Source organism: Notamacropus eugenii, chromosome 6, assembly GCF_028372415.1.
Source record: "Notamacropus eugenii isolate mMacEug1 chromosome 6, mMacEug1.pri_v2, whole genome shotgun sequence".
Classification (NCBI taxonomy): domain Eukaryota; kingdom Metazoa; phylum Chordata; class Mammalia; order Diprotodontia; family Macropodidae; genus Notamacropus; species Notamacropus eugenii.
The window spans coordinates 95311880-95327870 of NC_092877.1; the positions used below are offsets into that span (position 1 = coordinate 95311880).

Below are 15991 nucleotides of genomic sequence, written 5' to 3' on the forward strand. Positions count from 1 at the left end.
GTATAACACTATCAAATTAATCTTCCTAAAACACTATTGTGATCATGTTCCTCTCTGTTCAGATACCTTCGGGGGCTTCCCAACTGTCTACATGGTAAAATATTACAGACTTCAGACGTACTAGACCCTTCACAGTCTTTCACAAACCCACCTTTCTCATATAATCTCCCATTATTCTCTCCCCCTACCCCTACCCCATAAAAACTGCTCTATTCAAATAGGTCTTTTACCATCTGGTATCTACCATAAAAATTCCCTTTTCCTAGAATGCTCTTCAACCCAGGGGATCACAAAGGGAATAGAAAATCTCAGTTTCTAAGGTCTTCTCCCTGCAACTATTAATACTAAAAGCTTCTTAAAATCAGGAAGACCCCCAGGGTACACATTTCAGCATCTTCCTGCTCTCTTGCTTCACATGTAAAATCAGCCTATTAATATTCATCACCAAATGGCACTTATAGGGAACATTTGAGATCTTTTGGCTTAGTTGACATTTAAATGTTAAGACAGAAATGTACTTTTCATTTGTTCTTCCAAGCAGAATTGAGGGATTAAAATATTATCACCAGTATACTTAAGGAGATACAGGAGGTAAGCAATCAAATTTCAATTGTGGGAAGAGATCACTTTATCTTTGAAGTATATAAGATTATGAGACTTTTTTTTTTAGTATATTAAGAGCACTTTAAACCCAGGCTAGGAGGCACTAGGGTACTTTCTTCTTTAACATGGAGTAGGTGTAATAAAGATGGCTTTACTGTTGGGAGGGTGGGAAAAGAAAGCATATGCTAATAATGATAACTGCTATTAATATATCATCCAGTATGTGCCAGGTGCTTTACAAATATTATCTCATTTGATGTTCACATGAGCCCTGGAAGGTAGGTGCTATTATTATCCCCCTTTTACAATTGAGGAAACTGAGGCAAACAGTGATTAAATGCCTTGTCCAAGGTCACACAGCCAGTCCAGCGTCTGAGGGTGGATTTGAACTCAGGTGTTCTTGACTCTTGACCCAGTGTTCCACCCACTGCGCCACCTAGCTGCCTTGCACGTCTTCGTTAAAAAAAATGAAATACCTGTTGACTTTGAACCTTGACTGGAAGCATCAGGGCCGTCGTATCTGGGATGATGGAGAATGGATTTACTCGTGTCTTTCTCCAAGACACACCGAAAAGGCCTCCCCCACAACACCTAAGCACCTCTAGGTGCTCATCAGCTGGCGTATTATCTCACCAGTGAAGATGGACACGGCCCGGGTTTGGGGGGACCGGCCGTACCACTCGGTGGCAGGGGGCGGGGGTGCAGCGTGTCGATCCTCCGCGGCGCGTGTATGTCCCCCTGGTTGGACTGCCCCTGCTCCCCCCCTCCGCAGGAGCCCGCAATGAGTCCGACCAGCGGGATATAAGGAGGCGCAGCCGGGCGGGTCCGCTAGCTAGCTCGCTCGCTCCTGCCTGTCCTTCCCTGCGCTCACCTTGCGCTCGAGACTCGGGGCCGGAACGCGCCAAGATGCAGCTGAAGCCGATGGAGATTAACCCCGAGGTAGCGGCAGGTGCCCGGTGCCGCGGTCTGGGGGAGTGGGGGAGTGGGGGAGGAGGGGAGGAGGGGTGTCGGGGTGGGGCGCCCGGCTCACGCTGCCATCCCTCTCGCCCCCTCCCATCCCTGTTCTTTCTTGTGCGTTTCAGATGCTGAACAAAGTGAGTGGCGGCCCCCGTTATGCTTCTGTCTCCTCTTCCTCCTCCATCTTGGGTACCCGGGGTCTGCCTGCTTTCGCAGAAAAGCCGCAATCTGCCCCACCCAGTCCGCTCCGGAGGTGGGCTATGGGGGGCGCCCTCCTGCGCCCCCCGCCCACCTTGGCTCTGGAGTCTCGGGTCCACCCGTCCCCCTCCTGCCAGGCTCAACACAACTCCAGGTGTAACTGCGATGCCAAGGCCTAGAATGGGGGGAGGTAGAGCCGCCCAGTTGGGCGGAGGGGTGGTTGGGGGGAGGACGCCGCGGGAGCCTGGCGGGTCCCCTCCCCAAGATGCAGTCCCCGATATTCCAGTGCGCCTGGGATGCAACAGCTTGGAGCAGCACACGTGTGGGAAGCGCGGAGCTTTGTGCTGTGTCATTGCGCCTGAGAGGGGAGCAGGGCGGGGCCCTCTCTCCGCCTGGACTTGGGGGGGTGGCAGCGGTGGGGAGTGGGGATGTGAGAGGAAGCCCTTGACTCTGGCCCCACCGCAGCCCCTAAGCCGGCCTGGGCGCTGGGTCTGGTTTCTGGTCTTGTGTCCCACAGGTGCTGACCCGCCTCGGGGTCGGGGGAGACTGGAAATTCGTGGACGTGCTAGGCCTGGAGGAGGATTCTTTGAACTCTGTGCCCTCCCCAGCCTGTGCGCTGCTTCTGCTGTTTCCCCTCACTGCCCAGGTAGGAAATTAGGAATGTGGTTCAGCCAAGTCTCTTCTACAATAGGTGATTTTTCTTGAGAAATATTGGGGTGCGGGGATCATAATGGCTAAATGAAAGGACAATTATCTGTTGTAGAAACTTAAATGAACAGAAGCTGTCATCCTGAGGATGGAGAAAACAAAGGGTGTGCCCTGGGGTGGAGGGAGGTCTGAGGAGGGGAGTGGGTAGGAAGAAGCTGGCCTTGCCTTCCCTTGCCTTCCCTTGCCTTCCCTTGCCTTCCCTTCTTTTCCCTTCCCTTCCCTTCCCTTCTTTTCCCTTCCCTTGCCTTCCCTTCCCTTCTTTTCCCTGTGAATGCATTTACTTAGCTAGCCACTTCTGAAGGGGATTCAGTCAGACTTCCTAGAACGAGTAGGTATCTTTAGCTGCTTGTGAAGAGCCCTAGCTTAGCAAGAGTGAGAGAAGATGCAGGACCACTCTTTGGGCCTCAGTCTCTTCCATAATACAAAAGGGCTGGATTAGATCAAAGTCCTCCCTTACTAGTTTTTAAAATTCTGTCTTGGAGATGAATCATCAGTTCTAAAATGCTAGGTGCAGTTCAGAAAAATTTGTTCCAAAATAATTTTGCCCCATTCTTTCTCCTCCCCCCATCTACTTTGGCTTTTTTCTTAAAGCTTACTTTTAAAAACATCACTCAGGTCTCTGATTTTTGTAACACCCTAAGGATAGAAGGGGAACTATCTTTAATGCTAGTGGTCCAATGAATAAAGGAAACTTCAGTCCTAACATAACTACTGGCTGGCTCTGTGAATGGAACTGCTTTCTCTTTCTACAAAATGGAAGATCATCACTTAGCAACATCGAGATAGGTGGATTATGTGGCATATCCTCTAACTCGGCCTCAAACTGATTTTTAGCTTGAGGTCCCTGAACATTTTCTTTTAATACTTTCACAGTGGTATTTCAATATAATTGGTTTCCTTTGTAATTCTGTGTATTTTATGGATATTGTCTTGAGAAAGGGATCCTCAGACCTCACTAGACTACCGAAGGGGTAAATACTCTTAGTCTAAGATCTGAGCTTCTGATTTAAGCTTTGAACTGTACTCTTTGTGTCTGAAATTATCTTGATGCCTCTGTGGTGAGCTCTTCCAAAATGTTTTCTTTCCAAAATAAACTTGTCATCTGGCACTTTCAGGCTGAAAAGGTGCTTTTTGAATAATGTTTTTCACAGCATAGGAAAGGGTGCTCACTCAGTAAGCACTGAAATTTATCTTGTTACAGATCACTTAGTACAGGCCCAGAGAGTAGAATAAGAGATTTCAGAATAAAAAACAAAATAAGATAGGATACACTAGTTTGCATGAAACTTCCAGCACTCCCTTGTCACCTCGTGCCATAAAATGCGTAGATCTGTAAGGATTGATAACTTTCATTAGTGTGAATAAAATCTACACATGAACAATTCTGCCATTCCATGCCTGGTAGGCTTTTGGGGTTGCTGTGGCCCCATTAAGTTATTTAGTGGTCAGCCTTCTGGTCACAGGCCTCTTGGTAGCAACCCTCAGAAGGAGTGGAGGGAGTTTGGAGGTCAGGGATGTGGCTAAGAGGAGCCTATCCTTTCTTTCTCTGACCCTTTCTAGCTTGATAACAAATGTAAACTTGCATAGCCTTTAAAAATTCAGGGTCACCAAGCTTGCTGTGCCAAGAAGTAGTCACATCAAATGGAGTTTCTAATTCTGTGCTTTAGGCAGCAATACAAAGTTACTATCATCGGTACACTGTGAAGATAAGGTACCCTTTTGGAGAATTTTGTGGTACTCTCTAAAATAGTGTTTCTTGCCAGATGCTGAACATAAGCAGAAAGGAGGTTGCCAAGTATAAAATGCAACCCTTCAAACTAGCTTACGAATTGATTTTAAAAGCACAACATTGTTACTTGCCCATTCAATATGGTGGTATAGCTTTTGGCCTCAGATAAATAATACCATTATGACTCATGGCTTTGCATAAGTACTTCAGAGGGGCACCTTGGGGGTGCAGCAATATCAATTTTCTCTTCAAAGGCATGAACTTATCTATTACTTAAAAAAGCTTTTAAACCAAACAAAAGCTGCCTTTTAACCTGCCTTTCAGCCTAAAGAGAACCTTAAAACAGGGACCATACTTGTTTTGTAGTCTTGGATCCGCCCCTAATTGATGTTAAAACAAGTCATATCCCACCTATAGGTTTACTCCCCACTTATGTTCTTTCCTAAAAATAATAATTCTGTTATGAGATATGATAGATATTTAGTTTTTAGACCAAGATGAATTATTTTTAAGTGGAAGGTTATGGTATATGTCTTTTGATAATAAACTTGGAAAATGGACATGCCACAGTTCATGTTGTCTGTAGGCAATACTGTTTGCTGCAAGACCTCAAAAAGCAAAAATAGGCTGGGGCTATCTAACCTCCTCTAAAATAAACTTGAATTTCATGCAAATTGGTGACAAAATATTAGCTGGTATACTCTTGACTTCCAGGTTATCCATGAGGGTTTTTAAGCCTGAATCTATTGCTTAGAAAGCCTGCTTGCGGTGTAAAGCTCTTAAAACCAGTTTCTAATTGTGTGATTTACCCAAGAATCAGACTAAAAAATGTTCACTGGGGTGCAGGAGTAGCTTGTTCTGATCTCACAAAAACTCGCACTTCTCTTCCATTTGAAAAAGATAAGGCTCAGTGTTTCTGGTGCAAATTGTAAAATGTGAATGTCACCATTATTTCTTAATTTAGTAAAATGTATGCTTTCATAGACATGTAAATATGCATGTAGACAAAAGTCAGTGTATTTTTTAATCTTTTGGACAAGTGTATATCTGAAAGGTAGTGCATGGCATGGTAGATAGAGAGCTGACCTGACCACTGAGTCAGGAAGACCTGGGCACGTGAGCTGCCTCTGTCACATACTAGGTGTCTGAGCTTAGAGAAGTCACCTTCTTGGCGCCTCCAGAAATGTCTCTATAACTATAGAGAAAGACCTCCTCACCAGGAGCTCCCTAAACCAATGAAATCACAGATCCAGGCAGCAACAGCAAAATCTGTAGTCTACTGATAAGGGATTAAAGGCATTATTTAATTAATGAGCAGATGCCCTTTACTTTAGAGTAGAGATCTACATGGAGGTGGATTAAATCTCTTCCCTTTCCATTCTGCTATCCCCTCAGAAAGGTTTAATTCTGAATTCCAGTGATCTAAAGGGTAAAGACAAACAAATGGTGTTGGAGATAGAGAAGAAAAAAAAAATTCATCTTAAATCAAAGGTTTTAATTGTAAAGATAGCAAATTTTCATGGACTGCCATATTATATGATAATAAATTTCCTTAGAATTAGCATACTTCTAATAGGAAATATTTCTATCTGTTTATTTGTCTAAATTTATAATCTCATATCAAATGGAAATATTTCAAATATATTTTATATGAAAATATAGATGTGCTTAGGATTACAAGTATAAAGTAATACATCTTTAGGAATTTGGCCAAACTACTTATTCTGAGCTCATGATGTAGCTAATATTCCAAGCCAAAGGTGGCAGTGGTGTCTAGACAAAACCTCGGGCTTCTGTGTGATGCAGATGGTGCACTGCAGCATCAGGGTGGGGCTCTGAGTGAAGCTGTCATACCTGGGCCAGGGAAAGGGCTGATGTTGGCGTTGCCTTCACACAATCCATTTCTAACGCCCTACCAAGCCTTTAAAACTAAGGCTTTGAGTAAAATTCCAGTTTTAAATTTGAATACCAGCTATCCTTACCTGTGATTTAACTTTGAAATCTTTAGTACACAAAGAACAGATGTTGATTTTAATGTTTATAGCATGAGAACTTCAGGAAAAAGCAGATTGAAGAGCTGAAGGGACAAGAAGTTAGTCCTAAGGTGTACTTCATGAAGCAGACCGTGGGCAACTCTTGTGGCACCATTGGCCTTATCCATGCAGTTGCTAATAATCAAGATAAACTGAACTTTGGTAAGTGTGACTCTTCCTCAGAATATTTCTTCCTTATTATAGAGCAAGGTCCTTAGCCTGGCATCCATGCTTTTTTTAAGATGTTGATAATTTAAATACAATTGGTTTATTCTGCAATCCTTTACCTTAACACAGTTCAAAAAAAGGGGTCCATGGACTCCACTAGCTCGTCAGAAGAGTCCATGACATTAGAAAATAGTTAAGAATCTCATCTAAAAGTCACAAACACATTTTATTTACATTTTTAAAATATATTGACCAGAAATCTTGATCATCAGCTACTAGGATGCATTTACGAAGGCCCATGGCTTGGTAACTTATTTATAACCTCTCTATATAAGATGTTTGATTCCACCATATAATTGATTGATAATTAGTGTCCTCTAGCCTTGGCATAGTCTGTAAATGAGAACTCATGACTTCTTCCTTTAAAAAGAGAGCTCAGCTTTGCTATAAGCATGATTTGACATTTTTTTGGTCTAGGGTAAGGAGTTTGGGGCAGGGGACATCAAGGAGTGATAAAAGGTACTATAGTGCCCTAACTGAGATTGAAAAGCCTGTTAAAGGCTGAAGCAGGCAGGAGAGGTGTTTTATACTACCTAGTAAAACTGACTTGGTTGCTTAGTAACCATAGTAATTAGCTGAGGAAATATGAAAAATAAAGTAAAAGCTGAATGAGGTAATGCGCCAGTATCTCAGTGTACTAACTACTCTTGTGGAACTTGCAGAAATAAGCAACACAGAATTAAACTAAATGTAATGATACACATAGAACTGAAAGCTTTTTTTTTTCTGTAATAGCTTTGAAAACCATTTTAGTCCCAAGTTTTAAAAGGTTTTAAGCTGTGAGCATAGAGAAGTATTTGTCAGATGTACTGCTGCTTTGTCCATCTCAACCATACTGTCTTGTGCCAGGATTGAAAAGAGAAGTATGACCCAGCCCTTTATCTTGAGTAGCTTACTGCAGATGGAAATTTAAATCTAACATGAGGGGATTAGAATTTCATAATGGACGATCTAAATGTGCTTTTAGACAAAATTTGTCAAATCAAGCATTAATCAGCTATTATGCATGGGGACAGTGCTAGGCATTGGGGATTCAAATATGAATGCCAGTTATCTGCGTTTTGGGTCACTTACTCATGTTGCTTCTAGCTAACACTGGTAGGTATAACCAAGACCAGCTATTTCATGTTTAATAACTTTACAGAAACACTGGGCTGAGTGATTAATGTTGCAATTAATCTTTGATTTCAAAGCTCTTTTAAACAGATCCTACAGTGAAAGTTTCATTAGTCTAAAAGAAAACTCATTATTGCTCTTCCCACTTTCTTGTTTTCCTTTAACTCTCAAGGGCAGTACCATCCAAGTCATACAGGCTTATAACCTAGGAGTCATTGTCAACTCTTAATTCACAAGCCCCCTGAATAGCCAATCATTTGTCAAGTCCTGTAGGTTTTACCTTTATGAGCTACCTCAGCTACACCCCATCCCCTCCTTTGACACTGCCACCATTTTGGTGCAGATCCTTATCACCTCACTCCTGGACTATTGCAGTAGCCTGCTGATTGGTGTCCTTGAACCAAGTTTCTCCCTTCTTCAGGCTGCCCTCCACATAGCTAAAAAAAATAAAATCAGTCTTCTTTTCTAAAAAGATCTGACCATGTCACCCTCTATCCAATAAACTCCAGTTGTTCCCTATTGATTTGAAGATAAAATATTAAAATTCTCTTGGCTTTTAAAGCCCCTCATAAGCTGGTCCCTCTCACCTGTCCAGTCTTCTTGCACTTTACTCCCCACCATGCATCCGGTGATGCAATGACATTTGCTGCCTTGATGTTCTTACACAAGACCCTCTCTGGATTCTGTGCCTAGAATTCTCTGCCTCCTCTGCCACCTGGCTCCTTGGCTTCCTTCCAGTCCCAGCTCAGATCCTACATTCATCAAGTAGTCTTTGCCTGGCCCGTACCCATTAATGCTAGTGCCTTCCCTCTTGATGATTCTTCAACTTATTATGTTTACACATAGGTTTTTGCATATTGTCTCCCTGGTTATATTGTACGGTCCAGACCAGCAATTATGTTGTCCTTCTTTGTATGCCCAGTACTTAGCACAGTGCCTCACACGTAGTAGTTGCTTAGTAAGTGCTTATTGACAGAATAAAAAATTATCACTTGGCACCATCTGTCTTCTAGAATAAGTTCTTTATGTTTACTCTTTGCCCTAACCTCCCCTGGCTCTATGTATGCTCTTGTCCCCAGCACATAGCTTTCAGAGATGTCTGAACATTATGAAATCCCTTCAGGTAGTGAGTTCCCTTTTGCTAGAGGTGCTCAAGATGAGGGCTGGGTGTCAGATAGATGAGCTCTATAGAAAGAATTCCTTCAGGGAGTTATAGAAAAGAACCTTTACAATCTCTTCCAGTTCTGAGGTTCTACAAGTTACTGAGACTCGTGCCCAGTGGTGGTGATATAGAAAAAATTCTAAAGGAATAATAAAATAAGAAGTTAAATAATAATAAAATGAAAATAAAAGGAAGATGCTTTGAAAGTAGCAAGTCTGGCCGCCTCCAGTTTCAGGGTCAGTCTGTTACAACCCAAAAGAAGTCCTAGGACCAGGGAAGACATCTGAGGCCATCCGCTGAACTTGCCAGCAGTTGTAGCCTTTTAGCATTAACTTGGGTAATGGGTAACAGTTTTAATGTCAGTGAAGAAAATCCAATTTATGTCATCTTAACAACAGTTTGGTTCCTTGCTAGACTCTTCATCACTTGACCTAGACAGTATATTATTAATTAATGTTTTCAAGTTTTTTGTAGCCTTGTCAGGTTCATCTAAGAGCAGGTTAGCTGTCTCATGCCATGACTTTGCTATAAGTTTATTTTTTTAAAAGTGCATTTATTAAGACTAGCACACCTCTTAGTCTCTTACTAAGCATTAATATGTATCTTTACATATTTTTAGATGACGGCTCAGTTCTGAAACAGTTTCTTTCTGAAACAGCAAAGCTGTCTCCTGAAGACAGAGCAAAATGCTTTGAAAAGAATGAGGTAGGAGAAACTGAATAACAATGTATGCCCATGAATTTTTACTGTTTGCTGAGCTAATAGAATTTTTCCTTTTCCAGGCTATTCAGGCAGCCCATGATGCTGTTGCCCAGGAAGGCCAATGTCGGGTAAACTCAGATCTGCAAATCAAGAATCTCTAGGCTATCCAGGCTCGCTACTTAGTTTCCATTGCAATATATAATTCATGGGAATCTGTGTCCAAAACATTTTTCCAGGTCTCTAGGCAGTTTTAGTATTCATCCAGGGACAGCTAATGGAAGAAAAAAAACATCTACTTGGAAAAAATGCTCATGTTTCTTTTTAAGAACTTCAAAGCCTATCAGAGGTGGTGACCGTGAGGCCTCAAAGCCACTGAGTATGACCTTTTGACCGAGTCCAAGTTTGACAGAACAAATCATTTTCTTAAGGGGATTTGTTCCATGACGTTTGGATCCAGTCAAAGAGCGGCACTTGAGGACCTGCAGGGCCACATGGTGGCCTTGAGGCCACAGATTCCCCACCCCTGGACTCTAGGGGATAAGTGGTACAGTTCCTCATGGAAAAAAACTTAGCAAGTTTACTTAGTGGAACGTTTTGCTTAGAATTTAGTCCCTCGGGTATCAGTCCTAAGGTGGTTTCCAGCAACATTGTCCCCAAAATAAAGCATTTAACCATAATATAAAAGGAAATAGCCTTTTATGAAGGCATTAGACAAAATATAGCCTGAAAACAACATCAGGTAAAATTCATTTCCTTCCTAGGATTTTCTTGGCAAAAGTATACCATTCTTACTAGCAGTTGGTCCTTTGCTAGAAACAAACAAAATCCTTCAGTATTGGTGCTATTAAAATTTTTAACATATTTGCAATTCTGACCAGAATTCTGTTTGGTAGTATAGAAAATCTTTTGGTTAAAAATCAAGACTTAAACCTAAATTGTGAAATTCTCATTTTCATCTGTTACCTCTTTAGGTGGATGATGAAGTTAACTTCCATTTCATTCTTTTCAACAATGTGGACGGCCATCTTTATGAACTTGGTATGTCTTACAGAAAATTAGACTTCTTTTAAAAAAATTCAGGACTTAAATGCTGATATAGGCTACCACTGAAATGAAGCTTCCTGTGTGTAGTAGACTGATTCATTGCATTGTAGTATTTTATTTGTGCTACATTTATGATTAATGAAGCCAAGGAAGCCACTGGTTTTTTTTTTAAAGAGGAATATATACCTGTGTACTTCATTGGGATAGTTGGCTCCCTCTACTGATGCAGATGGTCACTAGGCTTAACATTTCACTGATACTAGGCAACTACAAAACTAAGTAATTTTCCTTTGCTCACACAGTGTGTAGTATGTCCTACAAATTAAACTTGCTGGTTTTTTCTTTTAGATGGACGAATGCCATTTCCTATAAACCATGGGTCCACTTCAGATGACTCAGTACTGAAGGTATGACCTAAGCTACCCAAAACTCCAAAATTTGGGAGTTTTTTCCTTCAATAGAACTTTTCAGAAGAAAGAGAGAATAAGGTTCTATGGATTAGGGACCACCTTAGAGTAGCAGTGTAAAAGAACATTTATTTTACATCAGGTCTTTTTAAGAAGCTCTATTGAATTATTTTATACCATAGTCTTGTCTTAATATACTGTCCCTTGTCTCAAAGAAACAGTACCACTCTGAGACCCTGTCAGTCAACATGAGTGCAGCATTCCCTCTGGATAGTCAATTCCACTTGCTTCTACTTTTTGAGAAGTATACTTGGTCTTTTGGCCTTTGAGACCAAGATAGTTCATTTATAGAAGTTTTGAAGCAATTCTGCCACTAGCTAGACTGAATCATTCCACAGTGTGGGACTATGACATCACTTGAATATGTTAAGAGCATTTAATAAATAGTAGTTTCTGGTGCTGTAGGATAAATGGGACCATTTAAAGATGTCAGGTTGTGAAAGTTTACAACTTTGACGTAGACTTATGTTTGAATTTATACTACAAACTTAAGTGATTATACTAAGTTTACAGATTACATAGAAGAATATTAGCTCTTAATCAATAAGACTTTTTAAATCTATTTTAGTTTTAATTTTAATCATACTCTTAAAAAATACTAAAAGAAATAAACCAAATGGAATAAATCTTGAAATAAAACCCTAAAATTAAAACATTTACATTTGAATAGTAAATATCACAGTCCATTTCTGATATTTCTGGATAAGATTACTTTTTTGATACTTTATTGTTTTGTGGATTAGTCATGTCTGACTCTTAATGACCCCCATTTGAGTTTTTCTTAACAAATATATTAGAGTGGTTTGCACTTTGACTTGCCCAGGGTCATACAGCCAGTAAGTGTCTGAGTCCAGATTTGAACTCAGTTCCTTCTGACTCCTGGGCTGGCACTGTTTCTATTGTTCCACCTAGCTGCCTAGGTGTATTCTTTGATATATACCCACTAATGCTTAGAAAAAAATAAGCAGGTTAAATATGTCCTCTTTCTTGTTCTTTACCATATTCATTCTTATCCTAACTAAAAATATTCAGTATGAGTCATTGTAATAATTTGGGATCAGAGTAGATATTAAAAGTTAGAAACTTTCATCATTTGTACTAAAGTGGATATTCTGGTGACGTTTTTTGGAATCTTGTAATTTATGAACTGGCAGTCCAGTGCTGGAAAGGTATGTTCATATTTCATTGTACACAGGCTTTTTATTAACAGATCTCTGGCTATACTTCAGCTGAAACGTTACATAGAATTTTATGGAATGGGATAACATTTTATTTAAAGAACTATTTGTTGAACTCTATGGGATATCTCCTACTGTAATACTCATTCCTCTAGTAATAAAGTAATAAATGCTACCCATGTCATAGATAAGTTTTTGCAGACTTACTGGAATAAATCTATTTACAAAAATGACTAGTCTACAGTTGAAGAAAAACAAAGTCTTGGTTTAAAAAAAAAAATTCACCCTAAACAAGAGGTAACTTGTTAAAGAAATTTTTTTTTACTAATTATAAAGCTACGTATTAATTCGTTACTCCATACAATTCATTAATCCAAATTTTAGAATACTTGTGCATTGGTTCATTAGGAAGCTGCCTGTTGATTAAAAAGTCAGATAGTTTATATACATGTACTAAGGTAGAAAGTATCCATCTACTTTGCCTAAGTAGACTCCATACAAAGAACTTAAAGATAGTTTAGACACTGAAATACCAACCGTTCGCTATAATTGAATGTAGTGGTCAGAGTAAACCCATCCAAGGTGGAATATGGAGAGTGGAGTCTAGTCACTGAAATAAAACAAATTCTAAATTAGCTTCTGTAAAATGGAATACCCAGGACATTAATGACTTGAGTGATACATTCAAGGACCAAACCAAAAATGGTTAATCTAATCATTGATTCTTAACCATTTGGGTGCTTGTATCAGTTAGCAACATTTTATTGGAGTTTTTGAACTGAAAGGGATCTTCTAGGCTGTTTAGTCCAACTCTTTGATTTTAGAGGTGAGGAAATGGAGACCGACAAAAGCTGGAATGATGAGGTTTCAAATAACTGGTCCTTCCCATGGCAGGGGTCAGACTTGTTCTGCTTGGCCCCAGAAGGCGGAGCTAAGAAAATATTGGAAGTGGGAGGAAGAAAAGAAGGGGATATTTCAGTTTTATATAAGAAGTAACTTAATAGAATTGTCCAACAATAGATGCACTTACTTTCCTCCCACCTACTTATAGGTCCTCTGTAGGACGCAAGATGTTATTACTAAGGAATGCTTCCTTAAATCTATAACATTTATGGCTATGATTTCAAGTATAGTGATACTGACATATTTTAATATTCTGATCCATCTTGCATTGAGTTTAAATCAGTTCATTAAAGTTCTAAATATATTTTACGGTCATCTGGTTACTTAAAAATCATGAGAATAGTAGCTAACATTTATATACAGCTTAAAGTTTGCAAAGTACTTTGCATGTGTTATCTTATTTGACCTTTGCAACAATCCTGTAAGGTAGATGTTATTGTTATCCAGTTTTACAGATGAGGAAACTGAGGCTGAGAAAGGCTGTGATTTGTCCAAGGTCACATGGCTAGTAAATGTCTGAGGCAGGAATCAAACTCAGGTCTTCCAGTCTCCAAGCATGGTGATTTCAGCCGGAATAATTGATCAGCATACATCCCAGATTGGTTAGGGAATAAGTAGTAAGTTTTCCCCAGTGACACTTAACCAAATTATGATATAGTAAAGAAATAATAAGAGCAATGAACTACTTATATCTTTGGGAAAGTAATAATGTAATCCTTTATTAATATTTCTATTTGGTGAATTCCTACCAGTGCATATTTCCCAACTACCACCTCTATCTTAATGTCCCTAAGTATGTCTTCCTACTAAATCAGTCATAGCACATTGTCCCATGTCTTATATTGCAGGTTTTTCTATGGTTTTCTGTCCTACTAGATAAAATCCTTGAGGAAGCAAGGCCTTGCCCTGTTCATCTTTGTATTTTCTGTAGTGTCTAGCTCATCAGTTTACCCAGGTGCTTAACTGAATGAATGACAGCCTTTCAGAGCATCAACTTTCTCATCTGTTGAATGACAGGGTTGCATTCTCTTGCCATCGTCCTTCTACCTCTAAAACTCAGTTTGAGGTACTTATAAAACTTGTTTGTAATTGGAGATAATTGGAGAAATCTTGAACTAAATGAGCTGGTAACCTTGGTGTACGTAGTCATTTGTCTTCTGGGTCCTTTGTTCATTAGCCTCTGCTAATTTGGCCATTTACAGTTACACTGTTATTAACAAAGCTGAAAAGTAGAGACACACCTACTTGCTTTTCTCATCTGTCCCATAGAAACACTACAAAAATCTTCCAAATTATAAATATAGTTGTAGTTGTAAATATGAAGCCAGGAAAGGGCAGGGAGCTTTTAATCAGACCAGCAGTACAAACCTCCTTAATTAAACTTCAGATACTGTATGGTCTCACTCTCTTACATTGAGCTCAGCTTATAAGGTTTGTTGGAAAGCAATCAGATCTTCTAACTGATGAAGTCTGAGACATTGGTAGACTCCACTAATATTGTTTTCTCCTGCTGACACTGTAGAAAAGTTTATTTTGGGGTTGGTGTTTGTTTTTGTTTTGTTGCTAAAAAATATTAGTATTTTATTTGTTCCCAGTTTCTTGTAAAAACAATATTTAACATTCGTTTTTAAAGCTTTGAATTCCAAACTCTCCCTTCTTTCCTCCCCACAACCTCTCCCATCGTTGAAAAGGCAAGCAATTCCGTATGGGTTATAAACGTGTAGTCATGCAAAAACATTTCCATAATAGTTATGTTATGAACAAAAACAAACCAAAAAAAGCCTCAAAAATAAAATTAAAAAAAAGAATAGGATACTGTTTTCGTGATTTATCTGCTGCTGAATTTTAACTTGGAATCTGTCTGTTGCAGGGGGCTGCTGAGATCTGTAGACAGTTCACAGAACGTGAGGAAGGAGAAGTTCGTTTTTCTGCTGTGGCCCTCTGCAAGGCTGCCTAATGTCCTCACAGGAAGGATGTATCTCATGTCTTTCCTCAGCTTTAAAGCACATGCTAACAGTGCAGTCAGAGATGCTTCGATATTTATGGCACAGCTGTTGTATCTTTTTGGTTCTGCAGAATTGCTCCTGCCCCAACCACACCCACATAATGTCAGAGCTTAACTTTTCAGTTTTTGAGCAAAGTTTGATAGAAACTTTTAAGACACAGCATATGTCTGAGGGAATTTCCCTTTCCCACCCCCTTCCCTGGGCTCAGTATTGTGATGTCTTGTGCCCTGAGGAATATCCAGTGCTTTCTATAGCTAGTTTAACTTGTGCCTGTCACTTAAGCCCCTGATTGTGGTTTACTTGTATCTGATAGAAAAGAATAAAAATTTTCTGCTGATTAAAAAAAAAAAAGTCTGGTGGTTCCCTCTAAAATTAGCACAGTGGACTACACTGAGAATAAGGATCCTTATTTGATAGGCCAATAGCTGTCAAGACTCAAAACTAGGTATAAGCTATAGCTTGTGTTATGATGCCAATTCTGGTCAGTTTAAACTAACTGCATACTTAAGGATTTCTCCATTGAAGTCAGCTACCTTTGTCATAAGCATTTTATCCTTCCCCTGGACATAATAGGACTGATCTGTCAAATTAGGATGAGAAAATGATCCCATTGTAGTTTGAAGTTAAAAAGAGCATTCAGATCACTTGTAAGACACATGAATTAGGTGCCTGTGGGCAAGTCACCTGATTTACTTGGGCCTCAATCACCTCATCGGTTAAAGGGGACTACACTAGATGACTTGAGGGTCTTCCTAAGCCATATCCATGATCTATAAAAATAGTGGAGAGATGATTCTAAGTAGCCCTACTTCCCCCAAGTTTTCAGCTCCTCATTCATTCCCCCATGCCCATTTAATACCTCTTCATATATGAACCAGCTCCTATATTTTGTAAAATTTTGGAAGTAGAACTCCCATGTGTTCACATGAACTGAAATTCAATTTTCTCTACTGGAGG

General features: G+C 39.8%; 1 protein-coding gene across 1 annotated transcript; it reads left to right on the forward strand.

Annotated features, from left to right (window-relative positions):
- The first annotated feature begins 1403 nt into the window (after positions 1-1403).
- Positions 1404-15385, forward strand: UCHL1 (ubiquitin C-terminal hydrolase L1). Its single transcript, XM_072620592.1, has 9 exons — positions 1404-1542; positions 1686-1697; positions 2276-2404; positions 6240-6390; positions 9354-9439; positions 9517-9564; positions 10408-10474; positions 10829-10887; positions 14899-15385. The coding sequence occupies exons 1-9, from the start codon at positions 1510-1512 to the stop codon at positions 14983-14985; spliced, it is 672 nt and encodes a 223-aa protein (XP_072476693.1). The 5' UTR covers positions 1404-1509; the 3' UTR covers positions 14986-15385.
- Positions 15386-15991: the final 606 nt, after the last annotated feature.